This window comes from Desmodus rotundus, chromosome X (genome assembly GCF_022682495.2).
Source record: "Desmodus rotundus isolate HL8 chromosome X, HLdesRot8A.1, whole genome shotgun sequence".
Classification (NCBI taxonomy): domain Eukaryota; kingdom Metazoa; phylum Chordata; class Mammalia; order Chiroptera; family Phyllostomidae; genus Desmodus; species Desmodus rotundus.
The window spans coordinates 15,301,702-15,323,998 of record NC_071400.1 but is presented as its reverse complement, the minus strand read 5'-3'; the positions used below and the strand labels follow the sequence as shown (position 1 = coordinate 15,323,998).

Here is a 22,297-nt window from a genome sequence, read left to right as displayed (position 1 = left end):
ATTACGTTTTGAGGAACTCTCAAAACCATGCATACAATTCATTATTATTGGTAAAGAAAATCCAATGGTATAAACAAAGTTCTCCATGCACAGTGAATAATAATTTCCTTACAATTCCAGAAAGACTTAGTTATATCATGGACGAAAGTAAATGTGTTATGAAATAATGGCTAATTATGACTTTCTGTGCCACAGATGGTTTCTCACTGCCACTTGAGCCTACATCAAGTCTGTCCCCCATGGCAACAAGAAAAAATGGAGGGGGGAGGGTGCAGTGCAAAAATCCTGAGATTAATCATGGGAAGTAAATTGCTAACTCTGTAGCAATAATAACACGGAGGTATTATCTCTTCATTAATGGACAAAAGGTGGGAAGATATGGTAAAATGTAAAATTGAATTTAAAAGAAATGAAGGGATATAGAAGCATAAATGAAAAAAGTAGAAAAAAAAGGAAATAAAATAAGAAATCTCTTCCAAGGATCAGCATTTTTCTTCATTTCAAGAAACTCTTTCAGAATGTAAAGGTAATTTTTTTTTGCAAGAGCAGAAAAAATAAGACCAGCATCAGAAATTTTGAATAACGGATAAAGTACCTTTAAATTCCTGGCTTCTGACTTCATTGCAGGGGTTTTTGATGCCATTCAGCCATCATTTTTCTTAGCCCTAGACCAGTGGTTTTCAACCCAGGCTACACATTAGCATCAGCTGGGTAGCTTTAGGAAAGATTCATGTACAGATACCACCCTCAAATATTTTGATACAACTGGTTTGGGTGTAGTTCAGAATGGAATTCTTTTTAAAGGTCCCCAGGTAATTCTAATAGGTAGCTAAGGTTGACAACCACTGTCTCACTAGGGATCAGCAAACCTTTTTTTTTTTTTTTTTTTTTTTTTTGCTAAAGGGCAAGATAGTAAAAAATCTAGGCTGGTGGGCCACAAGGTCTCTTTTACAACTATTAAACTCTACTGTTAATAGCACAAAACCTGCCACAGACAATAAGTAAATTAATGGGGTGACTCTGTTCCAATAAAACTTTATTTACAAAAACAGGCAGTAGGCTGGATTTGGCCCATGGGCTACAGTTTACCTGCATCTGGTCGTTAGACTGCATCTCTTTCCCAAAACAACTATTTTAAACATTCTTCCATCCCTATGCCTCTGATTTTCAGCAGATGGTCTCTCATTCTACTTCAATGGGAAAATATAGGTCATCTGGCTGGAAATCCTTCAACTTCCTCATCTATCACCTGCAGACTTACTATACCTACGTCTGCATCTGTCCTTATTTCTCTGCCTTTTATTGTAGTAGTGACCGTTCCTTTCAAAGTGAATCTAATCCTTTCACTTAGACTAAATTCCATCACTGTTCTGAATTCTTCTGGGGCTCCTCCACTCCATAAAGGATCCCATTTCCTATGTCTTTAATTTCTTCCTCTCTACTGGCTCTTTCCCTTCAGCTAATAAATATATTCAAGTGTCCTAACCAAAGAAGCCTCAAAGCCTTCCACAATGGGTGTATATACTCACCCATTGCTCCCCTTGGTTTAGAAATTCTGCGCCTGTTACCTCTACTTCCTCTCTTCCCATGCACTCCACAAGCCACTAATCTGGTTTCTGTGTCCACTGAAAGTGCTCTTGTCAAGATTACTAAAGACTTTCATACGCTATAGTGCTAGTTCTCATTTTACTTTTCTCTGAAACACCTGGCATTACTGATTGTTCTGAAAACTCTCTCTCCCATCTTTTGCAATATCATATCTACCACAATTTGTTGCGCTGCTGCTGACCATGCTGGTATTCCCTAATATTATTTGACAAGTTCTTTTCTTCTTATGCTACATATTCTCTCAACTATTCAAACACCACCTACATGTGATAACTCCCACGTTTTATCTGTACCTCACATCTTTCTCAAGCTATGGGTTGTGCTCAGGTTATCCTCTTTCCCAATTCTGCCCTTTTTCTTTTGTTCATCTTAGTTAATAACTTCACCACCAACCCAACTGCTAAAGGTTAAATTCTCCCTCTCTCTCAGGGTCCCTAATAACCTACAATGGTGCAAACTGTTAAAAGATCTCTACCTGAAGATATTTTATTTCCATCTGTGCAGTGAGTGGCAACTGTACATGTTCAACCATCCCTGGTGGTCCCATTTTCCCTCCAACTCCAATCAGCCACTAAATTCTGCCTACCTCTAAAACATCTCCCGAATCCATCTCCTTTTAGCTTCTGCCACTGAAAATGCTTTAAGGCAGACTTAGTCACCTGTCACCAAGATTATTTTCAATAACGTCCTAACAATTTTCTTTTTAGTAGCCCCTACTTCATTTTCTCATTTTGCTTGTTCCTTGGGTCATTGTGCAATCCGATTTTCTCTTTGCTAAGTGGCAGCTCAAAAACTGTGTACAGCATCAGTAGCATAAGTGCCATGGTTTTATGTCAGGGAAGAATGATTCTTCCTCTTCCAAATGAAGTATGACATTCATTTAGCTTTTTGCTCACAGGGAGACAAGTTGCTGAAGTCATTACGACACACTGTATCCTAAGTGAGTGTGAACACCACACTTTTTTTTTTAAACATTAAACAAATTTTTTTTAAATTTTTATTGTTATTCAATTACAGTTGTATGCCTTTTCTCCCCATCTCTCCACCCCACCCCAGCTGAACCCACCTCCCCCCCCCACCTCCACCCTCCCCCTTGATTTTGTCCATGTGTCCTTTATAATAGTTCCTGCAATCCCCTCTTCCCACTGTCCCCACCCCACTCCCCCCTGGCCACTGCTAGACTGTTCCCAACCTCAATGTCTCTGGTTGTATTTTGTTTGCTTTTTTCTTCTATTGATTATGTGAACACCACACTTTAAACAACAAAATGGAGCACCCACTGTGGACGGTGATCAACAGTGACGGGCCTCCAAACCACGATCAATAAGAGGTATGAGAAGAACTGAAAAAGACTGATTCTTTCCTGGAACAGACTAATTTTGATATTTTCCCCCTATATAAACTCCAGGATTGTCAATCAGACATTTTTCCTCCTTAACAAAAACATAGTTTATTTCCCGTAAGAGCAAGTGCTTACTTACAATGCACACAGCATCCCACATTTGCTGTCTGTTGGTTTCTATTTGCTTTCCAACATGGAAAGCAATCCCATCAATGTACAATGTTGATTACCCTGGGAAGTCTTCCTTAGAAATGAGCTGAAATTGACATTTACCAGTTTTCATCTGGAATAACAGTCAATATGAATGGTAGGCTATCAAATTTTAACATCAGTTCCCTAAAGGAAATGCCCTAATTTTCTTGAGTGGGGAAACCTGACATATTACCTACTTAAATGACTTTTTGTCATTCTAACTTAAATATTTCCATTAAAAAAATTGTACTGTTGCAAGATTAAAAAATGTCATTTTTTCCCATCATGGCACTATAATGGTGACCACAACTCAGTGAAATCGGTTCCTGGTAATTATTTCCTATGTCATCTGGTATTTATCTTTTCAAAAGTATGTCCAGTATATTCCATTTCCTTCCCATGCCTGCATAGTAGTTTCAGAAAACAGTCATTTATTTTATTAAAAACCTACCTTTGCAACTAGTCCTGTTGAAGTAGTCTGTTGATCTGAACAAGGTTAATTAAAATTGTTCATAATTAAATTATCTTACCTCGATGCACAAATCTGAAAAGCAAATCCACTTTTCTATCATTTATAATAATAGCAACGTATTCATAAAGTGACAGATTTCATGAAGTTCGCAATAAATCCAAATATCTCATTTATAAAAAGAACAAAACCCCTGCATTAATTAAACAACCAGACAGTTGAAATGGCCTGATAAGGAATACTGATAGCAACTAGGCTTTTAGGATTATGCTGATAAAAAAAGGGTTAGTTACAGCATGCTTTCCTCTGTGCTTACCAGGAGTCTCTACATACTGGGCTTTGAAATAAATTCTGGAAACATGAGAGCAAGAGTGGTCAAAGGTAACCATGTTTGCAGTTGTAGGAATAGATTTCTATAGTCATGGTAATAGCTTTGTTCAAGGCTATCTAGTACAAAGTTATACAAGCAGTTTTCTCCATTTTTAACATTCTATCCTTTTTCTTAAAATACATGAAATTAAAAATAAAGATTAAAATATCCATAGATTAAGTGGTCTACTGTAATTTGTAACTAGATCTACTGATAAGAATGAAATCCTAAACCTGGTATTATTACATTTCTGTCTATGTTTAAATGGGCGGAAAAAAACCCCTAAATCTTAATTTGGTCCCATGTTCCCAATGTTGAATAGCTGTCTACGATGTTTATAAAACCAAAACAGAGAGACAGGTTATTACATTATATGCTATATAAAATAACCCAAATGCTAATGAATGCAAAAATGTTTACTGAATCTTTGATTTTACACCAAAAATGTTAGCTTCAAATGATTAATTAGTAACAAATACAGTTGTCACTGGAAGTTAATTTGTCCTTTCAAATGAGATATTTCCATCAAGGACACTCTTTCTTGCATCACAGAAATCTGCCATAACACATATGTAGCATATTTTATTTCACATCAGATGAAAACTATAACAGTCAAAATACAAACTCAGTGAAAGGCTTACCGAGGTGTACAGGTATCCCTCGCTGTTCATTGCCAAATACAGCTTGGTTTGAACTCCTTGAATAGCCACCACTCGAAGTCCCACAGGGATGAGGTTAAACAGAGCTGAAATCAAAAAGAATTGGAAAACATGTTACATTCTGAATTCCAGAGCTTTCAAAGTTTCTAAAGCACTATCTGGTCCTCCAAAAGAGATGTGTGCTTGATGAGAAAAGACAGATATATATTTATACACATACAAATAGATAGGACCTCTTCTACCTTTTAAGAGACTTGATTCACGGTTGCAGTCATATGACTGGGATTATAACTACATACACTCAAAACACCCTGGAGAAAATAGAAGACAATTCTACGGTTTGTATAGTGTTGAAGGTGGGGAATCTTAATGCTTCTGGAGAGATCCAGTTCCAGGAATGGGTCTATAAATTAAATAGCTTCACCTCCAATAAACTAAGGTTTTAAACTGCTCCCTAGACAATTACTGAAAATCACAGAGACAGTTACGATCTGCCTCTTGGGGAGAGATTCCCAGAATCTTAGAAAGAACACTAGTCCAATTCCCTTGTCTACATTATCTGTATTATTCGCAATGCAATGACCCCAAAATAAATCCGGGCCTTGAAAAAATAGGCATTTTGTACTCTTATGTTCCCAGTGTAGTATTTCTTAAAGAACCAACACTTTCTTAGAGTTCAGAGTGGTCTTAGCTTTTAATCTTAGGAGCAAAGCTTATTGGAATAACAATAATGAACCTATAAGTTTATTTATTTTTAATTACTAATTTTTTGCAAAATAGTTGTAAGTGGGCAGCCAGCTGGTGCCAAAGAGGCCTTCATTTCTCCATTTAAAGGTTTGACTGCGTGAAACTTACACCCAGGCTCTCCTCACAATCACAAACCACTCACTGGAGAAAACCAGTGGGCATCCTCCCCCTACCAGCTGTCTACTCCCTCCTACGCCCTGAATAAAAATAAAACAGTACATTTTTAAAGCATAGTGCTTGCCACACACTTTTGAAAATAGTCTATGCACCTTTCTCTCAAGAGTCCTAGCCCAATGTTGATGATTTTTGTCTTGGTGTGTAAGTTTATTGAGGATGCTATGTCAGTCTGCTATCATTTTTGTGAACAAGAATATAAAGGAGCCACACCATGGGTAAGAAGGGTTTTTCTAAGATCTCCTATCTTGGTGCATATAGATTCTGCTCTAGTAGACGGGGTCATATGGATGAGAAATACTAAGGAACAACTAAATATTCCTCGGTGAGCTTATAATGTATCCTTCCCTTAAAATTGGGATGTTATCAAATGGGAGCTAGGACATATTGTACAGTTCAAAATACAAGTGTTCCTACTATATGCCACTGATGGCACTTCATTCAATACTCATCATATTAAAAGCTCTGCCCTTCTGTTATGTGAGGTAAAGGAGAATAATAATTGCACAGATCGGAAGCCAGGATGTCATGCTATATTTGACAATGCAATGCAAAGGAAAGAAGTCTCAGATCTTCGAGCAGGTCATGTCTATATCTCTTTCTGTTGACAAAGCCTTGCTCAAAGCCAGTGCTCAACACACATTTGTGGACTGATAGCAATCTATACAGTGAAACCTGATAATATTACATTGTTTGGAAGTCATTGATCACAATTACATAGAAGTTCATAGTTTAAGAATTTTGAGATCTAAAAAAACCAAAATAAATTAAACCAAACCAAAACCTCCACGTGGATTTAGTTTAAAAGCCATGCCACTGCATATGACTAGACAACTAGACCACCAGCATACATCTGAATCCTAGTTCAGTCATACTAAGAGATGGCAGAGAATAATAAATTATATCCAGAATTATTTGCAGAACTTCATTTTTTACAATATTCTGAACCTCCTTAGTTCTCTTAATGCAGCTTGTAAGAAGTTTAGACAGAGATTGATTTGATTTTCACTGTGTGCCCCAACCACTTTCTGATGTGGGTTTTAATGAGCAATAGAAAAAAAGAGGAGCAAAGAACAATAACCCACACCTGGGATTATCTATTCCTGAACAATGTTATTAAGTATGTAGTAAAACATGAATTTCTCACTATGTACCATACATTTCTATGAAGCCTGATTCAAAAACAAAACTCACCACTCTAAAACAAAAAAATGAAGACAGTAGCAAAACCAGAAAGTGGCTGGTCATACTAGGCCAATCTTTTCTTTAGACATTAAAGATAGATCATAAACTGGGTTGGTTTAAAATCTGTCTAAAGGAACCATCTTTCTAAATAAAAATGCAAAGAAATTTTATTAAGGGTGAGTTTGGACAGAATCAATATTTTCCCCTCTGCTTTTATTTATCTAAATCTGGAGCACTTCCTCATGGACTTAAGATTTTATTTTGATTAGGATAAAAGTATTCTAAATATGAGAAGAAACCAATTGATTTCACTTGTATACCTAAAACACATTGATTAAATACCTAAATCCCATTTTCATCAAAGTTTTAAAGAAGCTTTTAATAAATAAAAGGGCCTTTGTTTCTTGTTGTTCTCTGTTGAGTCTACCTAAGAACAATTAAACCATTTCTACCTTGCACTTGGTGTTTCTGAAAACGACACTGACATCATCCTTTTTCATCAGTTTGGCTAAGGTCAGTTTCTCAAAGGGAGTAGTTAATAAAAGTATATCTTTTTTTGTTGTTGTTTTTTTAAATGTTTATTGTTATTCCATTACAGTTGTATGCAATAAAAGTATATCTTAATGAAAATTGGAAAAACCTGACACGATGAACTGGTAATACTACTGTAGCTCTGAAGGGAAAGTTGCCCATTCTTTTAACATAGCTCTCACTGCACCCAGGGCAGATACAATAAAACTGCTGCCATGAAATGTCTATCATCTTTTCCTTTTCACAGAGAAATACGTAATTTAGAATGGCTGATGTCCTCATGATGAGATTTCATTCGATGGGCATTTACCATTTTAATAAATTGACCCAAGGTTGTCTTAAACACATACACCAAACATAAGTTGTGGGAAATAAATATATCTGGGTAAATGTGAACTGATCTGTTTTATCATTATCTTGCTTATCATGTCAGAATTAAGTATCATAAAATCAATCAAATTAGACTAAATGAGAAAAGTATGGTTAAAAATTAGAAAAATATGAACACAATGCCAGGAATACATATTAAGGAAATCTAGGAATACATAATGAGGCAGTATTATATAAATGAAAGAGTGAAAAAAGTAACTTTTCCCTTGTATTACCCATTTAAAGTAATTAAGTAATGAATGCCAAGAAAATTGCTTGGCTTTAGGGGGAAAAAGTTACATGGCCAAACTTCCATTTTACTGATCCTTTTAATCATTAAACAGTCTTGTTTCATTATTACTTATAACCACAATATCCTCAATTAGAAAGATAAGCTAGCTCTCTGGTCACACTTAACATCGGGGAGAATCAAGCCCCACAAGACTTGCTATTTCTTTTGAGGTAATTCTCATTCGTATACTTCATGTTATGGTAATACTTACCATTGATTGACTTACCTCTCATTATGTCATTCTATATAAACACAGATTCTGGTTACCAAGCTAAGCTCTTGAAAGGTCTTACAGTATCATTAGTACACAGAAATGCCATGCATATCAGTCAGAGTTATAAGACAACCAATGGCAGAAGCTGTGCATATGGAGGAATTGAAGAGTAAAATCTATGTGATTTAAAGCTAAATAGTAAGAAATGGAGCCTTGATTTACATACATATATGTGTATGTGAATATATATACATATATATCTTAAAATGACTGCAGTGTGATCTCCATATATTTGGCACATTGCTGTTTATAAGGCCCTGCAAATGAATTGTCTATTTTTCTTATTTTTCAGAAAATACATGTGAACACTGGACCAAAAACAATTTTTTTCTCTGATTTTGATCTGGAGATGTTAAAAATAAATGGGGAAAAGTCCACTTGCGGAGGCTTATTAGCAGCTAATCATAAGCTTCCTTTCAATAACACCCAAAGGATGTATTTTGCTGAGGTACTTTGGAAAACAGCAGTTTACGTCCCCTAATTCTCTTCCCCAAATACCAATTTATACATATTGACTTACGAGAATGTTTTATTACTGACCATCATGTACTAATGTCTGTTATATGATTACAGTAAAACTACCTACTTACACTTGACTAATTTTTTCAAATAGACATGCACAAAAGAACGTCTACGATACTTCAATATCACAACAGTAACATGGCATTTTGCAAAATCAGTGAAGAATCATTCAGTATGAATATTTTTCAACCTAAGTACCAAAAGAGCTTTCTTCAAGGGTAATTAAAGGTGTCTTCCTTTTGAGGTCATAGGGTGGTCATCAGCCCAGGAACTTAGTCTTAACAGGTGTGAAACTCTTTAACACAATACTGGGGCCACAGTTTATGGCTTTGCTGCCTATAGTCACACATCTCTGCAAATGCTGCAGAGGACTCATTAGCTTTTATACCAGCTTTCCTTGGCTGTTTTTAGCTAACAGTGGGAATATTTCTGGGAAATGTTAAAATCCCAATTAGTCTCAGAGCTATCAATGTGTGCGCAGAGAGGGGAATAGAAATGAAAGCTTGTAATGAATTCTCAGGACATGAAACTGCTCCTCTCTCTTGGGACAGACCAGTTTTTAAGAGCAGAGATAACATGCTATTTCAGGATCAGTGTGTGGGTGAGTAAATTTTCTGTGGGGAAAAAAGTAATAAAATCCAAAAGATGGCCAAAATCTATCCAGATTACCATGGACATGACATTTGGATTGTTCTTCAGATGGTGTCAACATTATTTGCTATAGTTCACTATTTTAGGTATTTTCAGGTTCAACTTCCTTTAAGTTAACCTGCATAAACAGGATGATACAGTGTTGACTATATTTTGCATTGTCTTAAGGATAGAGCAAAAGTTGTTTATTTCAAAAAACAAAGAAAACACAGTGTCAACAACATGCTGAGATATACTAATTTATTTTGCAGTCACTTACTGTAAGTGCTGTCCTCATCTTTTGTGCCATCAATGGTTCCATCTGCCTGCAGCTGCAAGTGGAAGCCTTGTCGGCTGTATAGTTTGGTAACTATACCCTTAAGTTGAGGCTCTGTAAAGAGAATGATAGGTAGGATCAATTAAGTTGTGCACAGGTACGTGAAAAGACTGAGAATTCAAACTTTTAATTTCATTTGCAACTTTTAGTGGAGAAGGTCAAGCTATACTTTTAAAGAGACCTCTGAAAGAAAGAAAACAAACTTTGAAAACACTTGATTTCTGTCTCCTAACACTGGTAAAGCCCTAAGCTTCTGACAGAAGCTACAGCTTCTCATAGCTTGCAAACTGGTCCTCTCTCTCACTGAGCATTAGGAATGGGTTGGCAATCGGCATAAGCTGCCTTTTAACAATGTGCCACTTTTCTCACAGAAGGAAAAGAAGTACAAAGATCATATAGAAAGGTTTGCCAACCACGGACCGAAAACACGCTACTCGAGATTTCCTTCAGAATTATGGTGATTTGAATAAATAGTCCCCTCCATTCCAAGAAAGCTGAAATGCATAAATAACTCACAACCCCATCAAAGGACTTATATTAAGAAAATTGAGCTGGGATACAAAAAAAAGAAAAAAATAGAGGAGGAGGGAAGAATAAAGCAACCATTACCATACACTAGCATATTAATTATCCTTAGAAAAAATGGATGAAAAACAAGCAGGGGTTTTTTGGTGGGAAGGAAAGAAAATCAGTTCATACTTATTTTCAAAGTTAGTATCAGAAATATGATTGTCCAAAATACGTTCTCAATTAAAATGATTTTCAATTATGAATCACCATAAATTAATAAAGTACCTAATTTTCCAATAACAGCCATGTCATCCAAAATTTGTTTATATAGAAAACAGACACCTGCACTGAAATATTTACGTGATTATTCGGTCCAGATAATCATGCTTCGCAACCGCTTAAGCCTTTTTTAAACTATCCTAATTTACAGCTAATGCCTTAAAAACTTCCAGCCAACAGAAAATGTATGTTTGCATTTCCATTGCAGCGTGTGCAGTACACTTAAAAAGAGAAATAGCATAGTGACGAATAAGTCTAAGATTCTGCAGTATTTAGCTAGTTAAAAGAAAACAAGCGGAGAGGATTCGTTTGGTTGAGAATAGCCAAATAAGCTGCAGGTTCGTCGGAAGGTCTACCTTGACGCAACCTGACACCTAGAGCAGCGTGAATTTTCTCTGGCGCTGAATATCCCTCTACTCTCATACTGAATAGATTCTAAAGGACCCACACTTTAGCTATGAGTTTAAATTCTCTCTTCAATCCTGTATTTTAGTAGCAAGTAACCACACTTTTACTATTGTAACCAGATCACTAAGCTATTTGCCAAAAGGTTCTAGGAATCCACTCCATCCTCTCCAAACCTGCACCACAAGTCAAATCTATCCCGATTACCTTAAAAGTGATCAAAGAAACTGGATGCCTAAACAATGGAAGCCCATAGAAGCTGGAGGGGAAGGGTCAGACCTGCGGGAATGAAAGCTAGGGAGGGATTCCCTGGGTTCTCCTGGGTGTGGGGGCAAGTGGTGTCTGTCCAGCTCCGCATCTGCGATTTCTACACCCCCCCCCCAACACACACACAATAGCCCTGTCTGGGTTGAGCCTGCCCAGAGCCCCGGGACATACACACATGTGGCACGTCTTAAGCTGGGGGCGCGCCGCCTGAGCAGGGTATGCCCCAAAGCTCTGCGCTTGTCCCAAGGCACTGGCAATGCAGCAAGCATGGTACCAATACGAAGAAGGCAGGAAAGCAATCGAAAGCAATCGCTTCCCTCCGCACACACACTGGCTAGGTGGCCACATCCGCACAAGATGGGCCAAACACAAACTCACCTACGCTTACCTACACGACCTCCAGCCCCTGGGAATTCGTAAAGTATGAAACAAACAAAACAAAATCAGCCAAGAGCCCCTTCCAACCTGGTCTCCTTCTGCGCCTCTTTTTGGAGCCGAAGAGTTTGACCCGGGAAAAGACGTTTAACTTGTTTTTGTCGCAGCTGGTCTTGCCTTTGCTGGGGCTGCTGACACACTTGCAGGCGTTGGATTTCTCGCGCTCACGGGCTTGTCTTTTCTGCCGGATCAGCGAGCTGGCGATAGCCGCCGCCATGGCCACGACGCCCACCACCACCACTTCTTTCGCTGCCCCTCTCTGGCTTTGCCTCCTCCGCCCGCTTCTCCGCTGCTCGCCCGCTCGGTCTCGCGCCTTCGCCGCCTTTGGCTCTTTAGCCTGCGCTCCTCCGGGGTTCTCCGCACTCGGGCTTCAGCCAAGGAGGGGGCTCAGCATGCCGTCCGAGCTCCTGCAGCGGTGGTCCAGCTCCCGCTTGGACTGCGGGCTGCCTGGGTCCGAGTCGACGCCACAGCCCCGGGCCGGGATCGAAAGCGAGACTGGCGGGCGGAGGCAGAGCTTCACGACTGCGTGAGCTCGGCCCCTGCGCCCCAGGACACTGTGCAAGTCCAAGAGGCTCAGGTCGGAGTTTGGCGGCAACCCCCCCCCTTCTGTGCCTCGCGGAGGGGGCGGGAGGAGGGAGGCGGGCGGAGGGAGAGCGCGGGCGGGAGAAAGGCCAGGAGCGCAGGCGGCGAAAGGGAGGGGGGGAAGGGGGAAACGCGCCCGGGAGCACGCCCTCACCCTGGCCCCTCGGAGCCTCCGACTAGTCCTTGCAACTTCTTGGGGTGGCTATCGGGAAAAGTTGGCCGGTGCCAGCTTTCCGACGGGGATCAAACAGGTAATGGCCTCCCATCTTCCCGGCTTCCTGGCGGCGGCGGCTGCTGCTGCTGCTTCTCTGGGCGCGGCACAGTTTCAGCACAGGAATCCCGTCTTGCAGGCACCCTCCGGAAGAGCGCTACAGCTTCCCTGAGGCCCCCTCCCCCGGCGGCCCCTCCCTCCCGGAGCCCAGCCAGCAGGCTCCGGCCACGGGCCGCCCCCACCCGCCCCACCCCCCAAGTCCCCTGCGGGCTTCTCAGGCTAACACCTGTAGGGGCTTAAGCACTGCCCCATCACCAAATCCTTTTCTCCTCCTCCTCCCGAAAGGAGCTTCGGGAGCAGTGATGGAGGAGGCACCAGGATGAGGTAGTTGCATTGGAGGAGAGGGGTGGGGGGTGGAGGGGGGTGGTGCTTGGAAATGGGGGATGGCGGGGTGGGGTGATTCTTAGTACTTAGCTGGCCAGGTTACATCCCGGCGTGAGTTCCTGGGAAGTTCGCCAGTCACCTGCCCCAAGCTTGGATTCACAACACCACTCCTCGCCGCCACCCCCCACAATACTGAGATATTTCGCCTGGCGACACTTGTAGCCGTTCAGGAGAGAGACTGGAGCTCCCAGACGGGTTTAGCCCCCCGCGGCGGCGGCAGCAGCAGCAGCAGCAGCAGCAGCAGGCACTGCAGAGCTACGCCCGCACACCATGCTGCCACCCAGTGGTTTATGCTGACTTTCCATTTCGAGCCAATTTGCGCCGTCCGAACCCCGTTTACTCCTCTACGCCCCCTCATCATTATGTTCCGGTCCAAGCAGAGAGCTTGAGTCGTGCACCATAAGGAGTATTGGGAAAACGCAGAGCCGAACCTCCTTATTTAAGCCAGCCCATCCCCTGCTCCTCAAGCTCAGGCCACCTCTCTCCCTCAAATTCAGGAATCAAGTCTGGCCTTTTGCCCACCTCACTGTATTCACAAGTTCTGTCCTTTCCCTGTTCTATATTTTAATGTGCAAGAGAAGAAAGAAGGAATGTTAAGGTCAAGAATGCTACAGAGAATGGTCTATCCACATCCCTACCTTCAGTCAGGATTGTTTTACTATTTTACTTGATTTCTGATGCCTAAAAGGACGCCCCCAATAGTAGGGCTGCTCTATCTTGCAGCAGCCACTACACTCTCTTTACTAGACTCCCCCCCCCCTCCTCCATATCTTTTCGGAATAAATATAGATGCAAAACCAAATGCCCAGACTTCAGCTGGTCTTTTCTTGCCTGAATTCCCAACTAGGAAACTCAGGCTTCTTAGCCCATCAAAGCTGAATCACCTGACCCTTAAGTAGATCCCAGTGTTCCAGAACACTGGGGAGCTGCTGCCACCTGCCCCTTACAACTTCTCCCCAATCTTGAATGTCTCTTGCCTCATCAGAAGCACTATTTTGTGCCTGCAGAAATAGGTTAGTCTACAGCTTTGCTCTTTTGGCTTTCCCACAAGAAAATGGAGGACAAGGGAGAAGGAGAAGTCCATTCAAATATCCACTTCTTTGGATTTTGATTCATGGGGGAAAGCCCTAGTCTGCTCCTACTGAACTTTGAACACCTTGAAACTCAGAACTGGGTCTTGGTCACCACCATAATCTCATCTCCTGGCACAGTTACTGCCACAGAATTTATGCTCAATGAAAGTTTAGTGAAAATAGTTGATGATGACTGATTTATATTGATTCTGAAGGGTAGGAGGATGTTTCCTGGCTCAGGATGTATGCGATTCAAATTCCAAGTACCACAAAGGGAAATACTCTCACCAAAAGAAGGGTCAGAAGAAGCTCTGACCACAGCCAAACATTTGGGGTGTGGGATGGGCAGTGAAGATGTTCCTACTCACTCTCTGCATGTTTCTATCTTCCGAGGAGCCCCAACATCAAGGGCCTTTCTTTCCTTTCCTCTTACTTCTCTCTTGGGACCCTAAACCAAAGCAGTCATGAAGAAGCTAAAGATGAACAAAGTTCTGAGTCAGGCAAGGGCTAGAACTTGAAAAGAGTGGGCATGAGGAAATAGTACTGAGAAAATGAGGGTTTTTCCACACACTCTTTTACCTCCACTCTCCACTGGGAGAGCACTCACTGTTGGCTTGTGCAAACACTATTCATAGGTATCTTCAGGATGCTTGGACAATTACTCATATGGCCACTCTGAGGTAAGTATCAGAGGTAAACAGACCTGGATAAGGGTTCAGGAATATATAATGGGGAGGACACATCATGGTAAAGTCACAAGCACAAACATGTAAATACATAAGTTCTTACCCCTATGCCATGAGGTCAGGGAACTACTAGGCCAAAGCTGATAAGATTCCATGGGTGTTTAAAAATACCCTTCTTAAATTGTATAATCTTGAAAAATGAGAGTGTATAGGGGGCCCAGAAGCTCTTCCTGCTGCATGTTCCCATCAACCCATAAAATGTACTTCTGCCTTTTTATACCCCCCTTTTATTATTTCCTTTCCACAGACAAGAAGTGACACATGACTAGTGAGAATGGAGATAGAAGCCTCTAACTCTCTGTGTTGTGTCCGTCTACAGACCACAAGCATTCCCCTCTCTCCTCCACTACGGGAACTCACAAAGGCCTGTAACGAGATTAGGGGATCATCTGGAGGAAGTGAAGGAAGGCCATTTTGACTTTGGATCCAAATCACATTATGCTATAAGCTTAATCATTAATTAAGCGGATATTTTGATCTTTTCCTAAATCTCTTGTATATTTGTTAGGTACTTTCCAATTCAGACAAGAATGTGACTGTAACCCTGGAATCTTAATCTTCAAAGGAGAACTATGCCCAAACCACAGTGATCATAGGAAGGCATATGAAAGAAAGAACTGCAGCCCACCCTGGAGAAGTATATATTACTTTTCCTTTGTGTTTTACTGCCACCCCAGACCAGTAGTATGGCATTTCATGGGAGGAAGAAGAAAGAACTTTCCATTGACAATTATTTCCAATGTACCTTTTCCTCCTGTCTTGCTTTGTGCTTACCAGTGCACACTGTAACCCTTGCTATGGAACTTCCTGGGTCTCCTCCAGATTCATAGTTTCAATTTCCATGGCTCCCAACTCCTGTATAATGGACGGGTCAACTCTTCTTTACTTCTACCTCCTCCCCCGACTGCACTGTACACCAAGCTCTCGTTGATCATGTTCAAGAAAAAAAAAAAAAAAACCCTATGCTCCTTTCTCCAATTCAATTCACAAAGAGTTCTAGCCTGGGTGACAGGAGGCATGTCTTATAATCCTGACTCTGTCACTAATGGGCTGTGTGACCTTGGGCATGCCATTTCTACTGTTGGGACTTCAGTTTTCCCATCTTTAAAGTAACCCTGTAGACTCGATTAATGGCTTTCAAATTGTATTCTACAGACCACTAAGAGTACATGGAGGGGATGTAAGTTTCCTCACTCCCGTTTTCACCATAATACCTCTGCTTTCATTTATTTTATATACTAGGGCTTGCTGTATGCTTTCTTATGAAACAAAGATTCCATTATTAAATATAAAACATTTAAAAACCTCTGGGTGAAATGTTCCTTAAGGTCATTTTGGCTCTGGGAGGCCATGATTTTTTTATATGCCCCTGTTCCTCTGACATGTTTTATCTTCCCCTCCTCATACTTCTGCTTTCCCCTTTTCCTTTCCACCCCACCAGAACATAAACTCTAAATTGGATTCCAAAGAAAAACACAGAAGTCTCCTTGGCTCCACTCCTCATGGGTTCACTTGAGAACCAAGCTTTAGCATTCTTTTCAGATAGAGTTTTGCGGGTTATCAGAGCATAGAATATTAATCATTCTCTGCCAATCTGTATTTTTTAATGATTTTATTTCTTCTTAAAGAGAGGAAGGGAGGGATAAAGAGATGGAGACAAACATCGATGTGTGAGAGAAACATCGATCGGTTGCCTCTCATAAGCTCCCTGACCAGGGACTAGGCCCGCAACCTGGGCATCTGCCCTGACCGGCAATCGAACAGGCAACACTTTGCTTTATGGGACCAACCAACAGAGCTACACAGGTCAAGACTGCCAGTCTCTTTTGGAGACCCTTTGCTTTATGGGACAACACCCAACCAACTGAGCCACACCAGTCAGGGCTGCCAGTCTCTTTTGGCAGGTCTCAGATGAGCTGTAAAAAAGTTGAGGGGACTGCTCTCAAGAGGCATCTCCAGGAGAAAGATAGAAATCCAAACAGATGTGACTGTGATGGGTAAAAATGAGTGAACTCAGCCTAAGGAGGAGCAGCCTCTATAACTTTTAAGCAGGAAGGAATTGCCTATCTTTCTGAAACTCTAAAAGCGAAAGATTTCAAACACCCTTCCTTCATGAAGATAAACATAAATGGAGCTACTTGCCAGATTGCTGTTCATCTTCATGGACCATTCATCAGAACATCTAAGTGACCAGTTATCAGGTCAAGGACTGATGATGAGCTCAAAGGGAGGAAAGGGTGGCAGGTTCAAGAGCACCAAAGTCAAGCAACCTGGTATCTCACCATTGACTGAGTAGGGCAGCAGAGGGGGTATTTAATAGACTGGGCAACAAGTACCTCCTTTTGTGGCCGATCGAATCACATCCAAAACCCAGAGAAATGACTGGATAGATATACAAACAAGGAGGTTATACAAAAGCCATTAGCAAAGGCTCTTACCACTTGAAGCAAAAAGAAAAGTGCAATTTAAGGGAATCTAGTCTATGTCACACTGGAATTCCAGGGACAGAAAGAGTGACTGCTATATTTTGTAACATAACTTGACACATTTATTAGCTGGCAATGAGTCTCTGCTAGTCAGATCATTGGGGGAATTATGCTTCAGAAACAAAGGTCTCCAGAATCAATTGTTTAGCAATGGATTGACTCTACTGATTTGTATTCAGGATGAAAAACCAGGGAACCTGGGCTTGCGTTGCACTAGGACAGTGGCTTGATCTTCATTATGTCCCCTCTTAGATATTATTCTCTAAATATTTAAGCTATACAATTTACTAAAGGCATCTCTGGTTTATATTTAAAATTAATTGGGAACATACTGATCAATTCTGATCCTTTAAGAAGAAAAATCCTATAACCCATGTAAAAATTTCATTGTTCAGACATAATATGTGGACATTAAAACCATAAAACACCCTCATGACATTAATCATATAAATGAATTCAGCTCTTTGCCATCTAATTAACCATAGCAACAGAAACATCAAGAGTTTAAGGCCTCTGATTACCTGCTTGGTCATTTAATCGAGAAAACCTGGAGAGAAATATTGGCTTGCTGGGGTCAAGGTTTCTTTCTTGATCATAAGGAAAGAAAACAAGGAAACGAGTTTAAGCTCCAATATGTAGAGATGTAACTTTAGTACAAGGAAAAGAGTATTTTAAGTAGGGGTGGTTAAATACCATGACCGCTGCTGATTCTCCTATAGAAGCTTTTATGAATAGAACAGAAACTTTATCTATGTTGGTGGGTATATGAGTTGATTCCCCTCAAGGCTCTCACTCTGTCATAAAAAATATACTATGTACTGTTTATATTACCCATGACCTGCAACCAAGAAGTGGTCACAGGGAGATGGGAAGCAACATCATTTCTGAGAAAATTTTCAAGTCCTCTCTTGCGGGGCACAGAGATAGCTAGTGCGGTTGACATTGGAAGGTCATACTGGGTGAACTTGGAGCATGTGTGCCAAGGCAGTCACACCCATTTTCTAAAGTTTCTCTCCTCCAGTGTGTGGGAAATACTTTGTAGATACAATAAATTTATTCTTAACCAAATGGGTTGCCTCATTTGTGACTCAGAATCCAGAGCCAACAAAAGCACCCGCTTCTATAAGTGATTCCCATTCTGTTTTATTCAATAATATTTGAAGATCTTGAAAGAACGATTGCTATTTTATGAACTGACTGATGGCTAACAAACATAAATGAGGTGTTTCTATGATGAGACATTTTGGCAGACTAAAAATGTGCAAGACTCAGAGGCAAAATATCTGTAACACTGGGTTCATTTCTTGCCCAGTGAACTAAATAATCTAAATGAAAAGCGAGGGGGGGAAATGATGGAGGATTTGAGGCAATAGTGGACAATCAGTGATTTTTCTGGATCTAAGCTGTTTCAGGAAATAGGATTTCTGGAGGAAGGTGACCTAAACTCAGGATTTGAGGAAGGGAATGCAGTGTTTGCAAATGATGTCATGGGCGCAGGCTTCACAGCCATCATAAGGATCTCTGGATTGATTTCCTATTTGCCAATGACACTGATCCCACCAATTTCCTATCAAGAGTTGTCATTTTTTTAAGCAGAGAGATAATGAGAAAATACTTCTGTGCTCCCTCAGGATTAAGAATCAAGACATCTTGCTTTGGACACCAACCAGGATTTGGCCAGGAAAACTTCCTGAATTCAGAGGAAAGGGTATTCTCCAGATTCTAAGAACAGGGCAAAAGACAGATTCATGATCCAGCTGAAAACTGTGCACATGTCCTGGATTTAAAAATTTTTGTTTAGTTGTTATGCAATCTTATATTGGTTATATTAGTTTCAGATGTACAATATAGTGATTTGACATTTTTATTCCTTACTATGTCATCACCCTAACTCTAGTAATCATCTGTCACTGTACAAACTTATTACAATACTACTTGACCATATCCCCCTTCCACTTTTCACCCATCCCCACACCCCTCCCCTCTGGTAACAATCACTTTGGTCTCAGTTTCTATTGAATCTGTTGGTTTGTTTTGTTTTGTTAGGTTCCACATATACATGAAATCATACATTTTTGTCATCCTCTGCCTGGCAGTTCACTTCAGTTTAATACCCTCTAGATCCATCCATGTGATTGCAAATGGCAAGATTTCCTTTTTTTTTTTATTGTTGCATAATTTCCCATTGTTATACACTTCAGGCTTTTCTCTGAACAAAATGATTCTCCATATCCTTGGAGACCTCTTCTGTATCTCTCTCTTTCTCTCTCTCTCTCTCTCTCTCTCTCTCTCTCTCACACACACACACACCCCATGTCTTCTTTATTTATTCACCTAGATGGTTTTTAAACTCTCAACTTTATTTTAGATTTGGGGGGGGGGAATGGATGTCTCAAATGGTGATAACACTTAATAAATTCTGTGGTTATAATTGGATAAGCATCCTGTTAAGTGCTGTAATTCTATTTTTCTTTAATCCTTACAACAACCTCTAAGGTAGGTATTACCATTATTGCCATTTTACAGGTGAGATAAGTGAAGTCTAGAAAGACTAAGTGATATATCTGTGGTTTCCTGGCCTGTACACAGGTGGCAGTGCCAGTATTTAAGCCAAGGATCCTTAGCCAATACAATTTATGTGTACAAGGCCAGCCCTTTAAATACAACTTTTTCCTCTTTGGCACTGGGTCTGGAATTTGGGTCGCTGAACAGTGTGGTGCCTGGATATGGCTATCTCTTGGCTTGGGTAACAGAAAAAGATGGAGAATATAGCATGATTTTCAACTCAGTTACGTTGTTTCTCTTTTTATTAACAAAGTGAATTATGAAACAAACAGGAATAGACACTACCTATGTTTAGTTATGACCATACTTCATACTCTTTTAATAACTTCTTAGAGTAATATTTAAAGGAAACTGCTATGTTTCATGTAAAATGAAACAATTATAAATCAGTCTTTAATGTCATTCTGGGTTTCTCAGCGGAGGGAGTACTTTGACACCAAGACCTGCTCTGACTCAGGTACTGTGGGCTTTAGAATACTGAGACCCCAAGGACACTTCCTGGTCTTTATCTTCATCACTACTTAGCAGAGACAAGAAGTTAAAGTGCTCCCAGTTCTCTCAGTTCTTTTCATGCAGGGAAAACTGGCTTTCTACATTGTAAGCTTTTTGTGTGCCATCTGCTTTCAGCTACAGGAAGCTTGAGTTCAGCCAAAAGAGAGAAAAATATTACACACATTGTATGCACTTCCATGCCTAAGGCCCATGACTATTCTTTTGCAATCAGGGGGGGTTTCTACTGTATTCATTCTAACTCATTTGCTCTTTTTCCTTCTGACAAACAGCTAAAGTATAATCCACACATTGAAATAATTTAGTAACTTACTCCTGCAACCACTGAATATGTTAAGTAATTTTTAGAACCTGATTTCCTGACAGGGGTCTTGATGCTCAATTAACAATCTCATTTTAGAGAAGAGATCTGAGGCAAAAGTAGCTGAATAAATGTTCATTCATTCATTCATTCATTCAGTAAACATATATCGAGAACTATTTGGTATGTGACTGAGCTATGCCTTGAAGGATGCATGATAAAACTTTAAGCTAACAAATGAAGTGTACAAGCCAGATAATCCTAGTAATTTTCTATGTAGACTTCAATATTCCTATGGAACAGGGAAAACCAGGACTTGTTTGGTATTTGAATGTGTTTTTTTTTAAAGGCTTTTATTTATTTATTTTCAGAGAGAGGGGAAGGGAGGGAGAAAAAGAGGGAGAGAAACATCATCCGTGTGCGAAAGAAACATCAGTCAGCTGTCTCTCGCACACCCCCAAATAGGGGCCTGGCCTGCAACCCAGGCATTTGCTCTGACAGGGAATTGCCGGCACTCAATCCACTGAGCCACACCAGCCAGGGCAAGGTATTTGAATATGCTGAAAACATATTTAAAACATCTACCCACTTACTGCATTCCTCTTCCTGCCCCTAAATTTCCAGTGCCTATCTTCTCTGTCAGAATTGTGGTATCCTGTGTTCTGAAAACAGTATACTTAACAAAATTACTAACAGAAACAACAGTGCTCAATTTCACTACAAGAAGAACCAAAATAACAGTGTGTGGACCTGTGTGTGTGTGTTCATGTGTATACACACTCCAGGTCAGCCTCTGGCAATGCTCTAAAGCCAGCACCTCAGCCCAGATTCCCACTGTCCTTATGAGGCCCCACAGGAACCAGGTTTTCCTAATTCTCTTCATTAAAATTGTCCTTTCCTCTATCTCAACCCTGGGTCACTGCTTTCCACTAAAATAGCTAGTTAATCAGATACTCTCATTAGTGCTGAGTTAATAAGTACTTAGTAGTCATCACAGCCCCCCCCCCCCCCCCCCCGGAATTGGCTCATTCTGAGAGGCAATATTATACTATAAAGGAGTGTCTCTACTTGTGCCATTTTAAATGACAGAGCAGGCTGCTGGGGTAGCTTCAAGGGATGGAACAGCTTTGGAGAATCCCTCAATTTAAAAGTCTCCTGCCATTTAGACTTTGGGCTCTCTGAATGTGTTTGCATGTTGAGTGGACACAGAAGGTTGCTGTGCTAACTCTGCTATTTATATAGCATAAAATAATATGTTAGACCAGCTCATCCAGTTACTGTTCAGTCTTTCTCAACTTTCATAGACAAGATTATTGAAAAAAAAGTTGTGTTTAACAATAATCTCTACTTCATTACTCCACATTCACCATTCACTCTGATTTTAATATATATTATTATATATTTTGCCCTGGCAGGTGTGGCTCAGTGGGTTGAGTGCTGGCCTGTGAACCTGGGGGTGGCTGGTTTGATTCCCAGTCAGGGTGCTTGCCTGGGTTTCGGGCCAGGTCCCCAGTAGGGGGCACGTGAGAGTCAACCACACATTGATGTTTCTCTCCCTCTCTTTCTCCTTCCCTTCCCCTCTCTCTAAAAGTAAATAAACAAAAGCTTTGAAAAAATAATATATATTATTGTATACTTTGTATTATATTGTGTATGTATTCCTAATAATTCCTCTGTATAGATTGCAATATCCCTTTTGGAGAGGGACATGTCATATTTTTGTTGGTGTTTCAATATATTTAAAACATATTTTTTAAATATTCCTACTCACTGCATTTTTCT

General features: G+C 40.4%; 1 protein-coding gene across 8 annotated transcripts in view; it reads right to left on the bottom strand.

The window, feature by feature from the left end:
• Nucleotides 1–22,297, bottom strand: part of FGF13 (fibroblast growth factor 13) — a 579,899-nt gene that overhangs the window by 58,585 nt on the left and 499,017 nt on the right. For 7 of the 8 annotated variants that reach the window (XM_053917456.2, XM_053917458.2, XM_053917457.2 and 4 more), the window contains 2 exons: nt 9,645–9,755; nt 4,623–4,726 (listed from right to left, as the gene is read on the bottom strand). In XM_053917456.2, the coding sequence (XP_053773431.1) occupies nt 4,623–4,726; nt 9,645–9,755 (215 nt within the window). Of the gene's footprint in view, nt 1–4,622; nt 4,727–9,644; nt 9,756–11,627; nt 12,093–12,333; nt 12,555–22,297 lie in introns of those variants that run through there. The other variant, XM_053917459.2, reaches the window with a different exon arrangement.